Raw genomic sequence first — 8,497 nt, forward strand, 5'->3', positions numbered from 1 at the left:
CATCGAGACATGCAGTCACGATACATCGAGACATGCAGTCACGTATCATCGAGACATGCAGTCACGATACATCGAGACATGCAGTCACGTATCATCGAGACACAGTCACGATACATCGAGACATGCAGTCACGATACATCGAGACATGCAGTCACGTATCATCGAGACACGCAGTCACAATCCTCGAAAATCCACAGAATACAGAGAGTAATCAGAGTCAAGGGACTCGTCATGGTGTTTTTCAGTTCAGTGAAATGTGATTTTGCTCGTTGTGAGAAAAAGTGGCATTTCTCGTCTTCCTTGATGTCTCCTTCAGCAGCCGTATCACGACGTTGTGTTGTTGAGCTGGCACACCACAATCCCTCCACCTTGCTCCAGCAGATTGAAAGAACAACGTCAGGGTGTGATTTGGCGATCCCTCCTGCATGACTCGAGACACTTACTGAGAACTAAGGCGACCATCATCACCGGTGTACAGGCAGAATAATGGAGTGTTGGTGACGGGGACAGGGAGCTCACAGACTGCGTAGTTTTCCCTGTAGCAAGGTTGATCATCCCATTTACCGCCACGGTCACCCCACATTGCTGCACAATACAAATAGATGGAATCCGGTTGTCCTGCTGCCCAGTTCTTGTAAGACCCGCTTGTATTACTCAGCAGACCATCCCAATGTCCCTTCGCTTTGATTAAACCAATCCAGAGATTTGGAGTTGTGGTGTCCTCAATCTTTTGCAGAAAGAATTCCCAAATAAACTCCTGTGCCGATTGTGAGTTTGGGATACCAAGCGTTGCTCCATACTCGGTACAAAGACTCTTTGCGTTGTTCCAAGTCATCTTCTCCGTTATGATGAAGTAACATGACGCTCCGTCTTTGCGCCAATCAGGAGGGCAGTTTCCATGCTGGCAGTTCTTTTGCTGGCAGATACCTGCCAGAATACTACCACAACCGAGAATCAGAAGCAGACTTGAAACTTTAAAGATATTCATTTTTGGATTCAGCAAAAGTGAACTGGCTCGATGTCTGAAGGCAAAGGGGGTAGGGCCGGCCAGTGATGTATCACGGTAGGCAGCTCAGTGAGAATTGTACCGATGGCCCAAAACGGCTTCCGTTATCAACTCCTCTGGTCACTTCCACGCTAACAATGACGTCCACACTGACGACAGTGCCTCTTTAATTGCAATCAGTTCGCTTGTGTTATGATATTATTGTTAATTATATCTTAATTGTACATCCATCAATCAGACATCATTGTGAGGGCATTGTTCCCTTTTGATTGGCGTTTTGATTTGTTACCGCAAAATCCAGGTTACACATGAGCATCAGCGGTACCTACGTTGACTAGGTATACTATTTCGCTCGCCCGTATGCAAGTAAACTGATTTTTTTTTCTTCACACTCATGACATAAATAAGCCAAGTCTTAATTATAAGTGACAGTTGCTTCGAGTTTACTTCGAGAAGCGTTTTGAGAGATGCATTCGGCCCTTTGAACCAATTCGTGATGTTTTATTAACTGCTCGTAGGGTTCAGAGATTCCTGTGTACACTCAGTATTGATCAATATATGATATATAAATAGAAGACAACAACAAAACAAAAGTCAAGTACCAGTTTCCCCTTTCAATATTTATTTGTACGCATGAGATAGAGTATCAATAGTATTAAAAACATTGTCTCGTAGCGATTCGCTGGTCGCTTTATATTACTATTTAAAGCTAAACTACTTTAATCGAACTACAATGGGCGATGGTTCACATCTTAGCATGGGCTTCATCTTAGCATGGGGTCCACAACGTCACGGAGGAGCTGCCAGCTAAGATCCTTCTAAGAAATAAATATCATCTTACCAATATACATTCATTTCAAAGGCAACAAATCATACTGTTTAATTAACCCGTAAGTTTTCATTGTAGCGCCCCCTCCGTGTGTTAAAATCAAGTTTAAAGGCAGTGGACACTATTGGTAATTGTCAAAATCCAGTCTTCTCATTTTGTGTATCTCAACATGTACATAAAATAACAAACTTGTCAAAAATTGAGCTCGATTGGTCGTCGGAGTTGCGAGATAACTATGAATTAAAAAGAACACCCTTTTCACACGAAGTGGGACAACAAAGTTGTATTGCTTGATTTCGAGACCTCAAGTTCTAAACTTAAGGTCTCGAAATCAAATTCGTGGAAAATTACTTCTTTCTCGAAAGCTACATCACTTCAGATGGAGCCGTTTCTCACAAGGTTATATACTATCAACCTCTCCCTATTACTTGTAACCAATTAAGGTTTTATGCTTATAATTATTTTGAGTAAATACCAATGTCCACTGCCTTTATATACATACACATTTGTACATTTTAAATGTGGCCAACATTACGTTTCGGGAATGCAGAACGTTCTTTAGACTAATCTTAATATTACACAAGCCATCTTGTTGCATGTCTCAGTCGCCATATGTACCAACAACACACCTAGTTTATTATAGTCTTTTACTGGAAAAATGGGAGTTTTTGAATGGTTTTCACCAAAGATTATAGAGCGCCGCAAGGCGCAAGATGCGGAACTGAAGCTTTATCTATTGTTGGAATGTGAAATACGCATGGGCGCCATTTCAGCAAGTGAATGTTTTGTTTCCCATTGATAGGAATGGTCATTGTCTGCACTGATCTACTGTTGTATCAAAAGAGTTACTTGCCGAAATGGCGTCCAGTGGGATATCACATTTCAGCCCGAGTTCCGCATCTTGCGCCTTGCGGCGCTCTATAATCTTTGGTTTTCACTCACTGGTCATCATGACAGACGGCATGCTGGGCCGGTGTCAAATGCAATTGAGTCTGTCATGCAATACTGTCCGCTCCGGACACTTTTGCGTATTTAATCGTGTCCGGGGCTATGCAAAAACCGTCCGGTGGATGTACATGACTCCATGTATGTGCGCGCGTAAGCGAGCATGCATGCACTAAACACACGTATATGCAGCATGAATATTCAGGTATTTTATGAATACCAAACTGCCGAACATTTCCCATGTCATTCATGCCATGCACTTAGCAGCTTGTAGAAAAATGGCCAACGTGTTCCGTCGGCGACCAAGGGCGTTTAATTTACTGCAAGGACGATTTTGCACGGGGGCGGACACAAATGCATATGCAAAAGTGTCCGGGCGGACATAATTGCATTATGCAGCGGACAGTCCTCCGAATAGTATTGCATAGAGGACATAATTGCATGCGACACGGGCTCCAAGCCGCCCCAAGCCTCTAATCACTATACCATTCCTGCTGACGTGGTATATTTTCTTCCTTTTATTGCATGACCTATGTACAAGGTCCGTAAAGTTGTGTAGTCGAAAATGTGTTACTACAGTGGCGGATTGTGTTAGTTTATGAAGTAAAAGGAAAACCACATAAAAATTATTTTGAGAGACATTTGTTTGAATCATTATACATGTATTCTATTGTTTTGTAAACAATAATTCATCTCAAAATAAACCCTTTTACAACCCAAAGCTCCAATCCGAAGGTAATGTCACCACAATTTATGATTCGTCCTCCAGAAAGAATAGGTTCACTTTATGTGTAGTGTTTCACATTATTATATATAATATCAAAGTCTCATATAGCGCACGTATCTACCAAACAAGGTACTCAAGGGGCCCGAGTATAAACAAACTTATATGACCCGACTTTGATGTCAAGAGAGGCTCACCCCAACGATGGCTTGTTGCTAACTGCACCACAACGGTCAACCTTTACCAGACACTATGTAATAAAGCCCCAGCATTTCTAATACCTTTGCGCTTAATATAAGCGCTTTGATACACCCATAGATGCAATATAAAAACTTTTTTTAAGATTATTATATTAATATTTTCACACTAACACATGAATGAGCCATACAACATCTGGAGACATTTTTGAAATAATAAACTGAAATTAAAAACGAACAATTTATCATCTTCTCTGCATTTTGCGTTCCATTTTCTTTTGTTTCTTATCGTCGACCTCCGCAGCAGGAGCAAAAAACCACGGAGCAAGAATAGTTGTCCAGAGAAGGTAAAAAGCTCGGCCTGGAATAACCAGCCAGAGGAGCCAAAAGTAGTCTGTCATGATACTTAGCACTTGGATGACTGCCGTAACGAGTAGAATATCTTTCACATGCCTGTATGTAAATGTATAGTTTAAAAAAAAAAGTTGTCAATCACCTACATGTAATCATTGTAAGTGCACCACTTAAAATTATCTCAGCACACTGAACACACTGACAATTAAAAGCTTTTAAAACATTAAACAGTTGAACAATAAAAAAGTAAAACATTATATTAAAAACACGACTACCATAATTACAACAAAACAAATACCATATAATTAAGGGCAGTGGACACTATTGGTAATTACTCAAAATAATTATTAAAAACTAACATAAGACCTTTCTTGATGACAAGTGATGGGGAGGGGTTGATGGTATAACAAATTTTGAGAAACGGCACCCTCTGAAGTTCCATAGTTTTCAAGAAAGAAGAAATTTTCCACGAATTTGATTTTGAGACCTCAAAATCCATCATCTAAACGCACACAACTTCCTGTGACAACTTCCTATGACAAGGGTGTTTTTTCATTCATTATTATCTCGCAAGTTCGATAACCGACTGAGCTCTAGTTTTCACAGGTTTGTTACTTTATGCATCTTTATGTTGAGATACACCAACTGTGAAGGCTAGATTTTGACAATTACCAATAGTGTCCAGTGTCTTTAAATGATTCTATAGCTGTGGGCTGCATGAGTATTTGATGGAAGATCATCCCATACCATGGGAGCAACACCACAAAAAGCATGATTACCATATCATTGGAACAACAATGGAATATTGGAACAACAATCCTTTAAACTCTAAAAAATAGCTTCAATATTGTAGAATCAACATTGAGACAAACTAAACACCACAATAAACAGTTAACTTGGGAACGGCTTTAGAACAGAAGTATTTATGTCCTTCAAAACGAGGTCTCTTTTACATGCATTACACAACACCTGGGACCGATGGCTTTACGTCCCATCCTAAGGATGAGGCAATAGCGGTTAAGGGACTTGCACAAGGACATAAGTATCATGACCCAGACTCGAACCCACACTCTGCTGATCAGAACACCGTAACTTAATTGGTGCACTAAAGATCGCTTGGCTATAGACCTTTCTTTTGTTGATAAACAAACCGCCTTGGTTGGCATGGTCGGCCGAATGTTAGTAAATCACTAAATCGTAAAAACAGATGTTTTAACAAAATTCAACATTTTCTGCAAACTTTCAGTTAAATAAAATACCTCTCATAATTAGTTGTTTTGTTTTAAACAAAATCAACAAATTTGGTTACATTGTTACCAAAAATAGCGATCTTTTCTTGATTGCACTTAAGGCTTTCCATAGTTTTCCAATCTGGGTTGGCAAAAACTCGGGCTGTGACGTTGCAAAAGAAAGGTCTATTACCTACAAATCTAGGTCTGAAGTGCGTTTTAGCGGCCATAACCAAAACTGTTTCAGTTGAACTTGCCAATGGTTGATCACTGGCCATAGGCTGAAACAGCTATTGGTTACAGCCGTGAAAACACACCCCAGGGGTTGGTTAGGAGAAAGGTAAAGATTGAAACTCACTCAGCCATGCCATTCTCCATGTTTAGGTCTACACCTCCGTCCACTACTGAGCCTGTTGATGAGTATTTAGCCTTGGCCATGAAGGCCATAAACTGGTAACAGCCGAAGTACACAGAAGATGCAAATATCAACAACAGCTGCGGTAAGGGAAAACAAAAAAATGTAAACAACAAACAAGACATTATAAGACAGCATTGTTAAAACTTTTCAGGTAGTTTGGAAAGAATCGAGATGTCTAAAACTTTAATCCATTAAAACAGCAGCCCAACATTTTTTAGGCCGGCACCCAGATGGCACTATGTGTGTTCTCAACTGCTTTGACCTCTCCTACTGAATACTGTGTCAGATTTTACATGACAAAAACACCAACATTCCGAAATGAGAGTTGCAAATTTTGGGACTCTGATCAAATACAAGAAGAAAACATTAAGACGACAATAACTTTGGAGAGCTGAAGGTAGGAATTTATATTCCTCTTAAAACAGTCTAGATTGTAGGATGGAGGTAAACACGCACCAGGCATGAAGTTCTAAAAAGATTCAGTAGGCCCTACCTACTAAAGCTGTGGATGGCTCTTTGTACTACATTTAGCAAAGTAAGCTGTATGGGTCAGAACAAGAGTAGAAAGCCTGGTTTCATGCTCACACACCCCAATATAGGAGGAACAAGGTCCGATTCTAAGGAGCAATTCCAAAAATCATTCAACTCTTTGAACGAGAAGTTGAGGGTAATTTTACAGTGGCTTTATGATTATTATCACAGAATTACCACAAATAAAACTGTTTGTCAAAATTATACTCACCCAGTGTAGCCACGTAAAGGATTCTAGCCACCATAGAAGACGAACGACGACATACGCAGCACTTGCCCCAAACATGATGTTACGGTAATAGATCAGCGTTTGTTTGTTCTCCTCTGCAATCTGTTTCTGACCTTTCGTTGCTACTTTACCCTTAGGCTGTAACGAGAAAGAAAAAAACAAAAACAAAAAAAATTTAAAAAAAGAGAGAGAAAAAGTTTGTCACTTTACTTGGTTAAAGGCAGTGGACACTATTGGTAATTACTCAAAATAATTATTGGCATAAAACCTTACAGTTACTTGGAAACGAGTAATGGGGAGAGACTGATGGTATAAAACATTGTGAGAAACAGCTCCCTCTGAAGTGACCTAGTTTTGGAGAAAGAAGTAATTTTTCACGAATTTGATTTTGAGACCTCAAGTTTAGAACTTGAGGTCTCGAAATCAAGCATCACAAAGCAGCCAACTTCGTGTGACAAGGGTGTTTTTTCTTTCATAGCCGTCTCGCAACTCCGACGACCGATCGAGCTCAAATTTTCACAGGTTTGTTATTTTAATAGGCAAGTACGCCGAAAGACAACATGGCGAATATTACCATTCGTAAGTTCGGGGTAAAAAAACACCTTTTTTACAGTTAAAAATACTATTTTGTCAACAGTTTGAAAGTGATTTAGATGCAATGACTCTTTTGCACATATTAAATGGTTGAATTATGTTCAAATGTTCTGTTAAAGTGCATTTAAAAATTGTTGTCATGAGTTGTCGTGAGGGGTCGTGAGTTGTCGGTATTTAGTGCGACCGGTCCATCCATGTCATGGTCGTAGGTAGCCCCACTTGACTTGTGTGGCCAAGGGCAAGGCTAGCTGAATCCTTAGGATTCAGCTAGCCTTGGCCACACAAGTGGGGCTAGGTCGTCTCGTAGAGGAGGGTCGTAGAACGTCGGGAGGGTTGTATACTCATAGAGTGTCAACAAGACAAGGGTTACAATTATTTACAAAATACAATAAAAAAAAATTAAAAAGTTGTTGAGGCCAGTGCCAGTGGGACATGTGGGACAGAGCGAGCTAGTGACCCATAGAAGCTCAATCCATAGATGATGCGCTTAGGATAGGAAAGGAAAAGTAAAAAATATAATAATATATAGTCTAGACTTACCAACGAGATATCCCTTTTGTAAAAACGAGTTAAAAGGTGGTGGTGCAAACGGAAAGTTATCCGTAGGAAGCACAAACATTTATTTAACATTTCTTCACGAAACTGGTGCAGCACTACACCCCACTATGCAGTGCATGCCATATGCATGCACACTGACCTGTCACATATCACAATATATATCATACAAACCGCACGATAAACAAACCTTTAATTTCATTATGTATCAGTTATCAGGTACATCATCAATTACATGACAATTCTAGATACTCACCGCCATGATATTTGTAGTTCTCTACAAGATAAAAACTGTGCTGGTACTGCTGGTAGCAGAACTTCGTTCGCGTGTTTGATTTTTTTTTAAGTCGTCTGATACTGAAATTTACGGAGCGCCCTCTACTTTGCTCGATAATGGAAAAAGCCTGCCGACCCCATCGATCGCAGGAAAGCACTAAATACTAAGAGAATAATATACCCGAGCGAGAATGACCTTATGGCGTCATTTTGCATATGCTTGCATCTTTTAGACATGAAAATATTAACAACCAAGTCCCGGTGGTTAGTCCACTCTTATGTAACAACTCCCCAAACCTGCTGCTACAAATGTACTTGAATAAAGAGGTCTGAAGCAGTACTTGCATCTTTTAGACATGAAAATATTAACAACCAGGTCCTAGTGGTTAGTCCACTCTTATGTAACAACTCCCCAAACCTGCTGCTACAATTGTACTTTAATATAGAGGGTCTGAAGCAGTATACTTGCATCTTTTAGACATGAAATCATTAACAACCAGGTCCTGGTGGTTAGTCCACTCTTATAGTGTAACAACTCCCCAAACCTGCTGCGTTGGGGATCGTCGCGAACCGTGCCGGAATGTTCCGAGAGCACACGAAAAGTTCCGAA

The 8,497-nt window shown here is 40.1% G+C and overlaps 2 protein-coding genes across 2 annotated transcripts; both read right to left on the reverse strand.

Moving 5' to 3' along the window:
* Positions 1–439: 439 nt before the first annotated feature.
* Positions 440–988, reverse strand: LOC117288986 (C-type lectin domain family 6 member A-like). Its single transcript, XM_033769865.1, has one exon. It carries the CDS (start codon positions 986–988, stop codon positions 440–442), a length of 549 nt encoding a protein of 182 aa, XP_033625756.1.
* Positions 989–3,156: 2,168 nt separating this feature from the next.
* LOC117289283 (transmembrane protein 208-like) lies at positions 3,157–7,973 on the reverse strand. The gene is made up of 4 exons (XM_033770335.1): positions 7,868–7,973; positions 6,445–6,600; positions 5,643–5,779; positions 3,157–4,154 (listed from the first exon to the last, which is right to left on the reverse strand). The coding sequence occupies exons 1-4, from the start codon at positions 7,871–7,873 to the stop codon at positions 3,947–3,949; spliced, it is 507 nt and encodes a 168-aa protein (XP_033626226.1). The 5' UTR covers positions 7,874–7,973; the 3' UTR covers positions 3,157–3,946.
* Positions 7,974–8,497: the final 524 nt, after the last annotated feature.

This window comes from Asterias rubens, chromosome 4 (assembly GCF_902459465.1).
Source record: "Asterias rubens chromosome 4, eAstRub1.3, whole genome shotgun sequence".
Lineage (NCBI taxonomy): Eukaryota > Metazoa > Echinodermata > Asteroidea > Forcipulatida > Asteriidae > Asterias > Asterias rubens.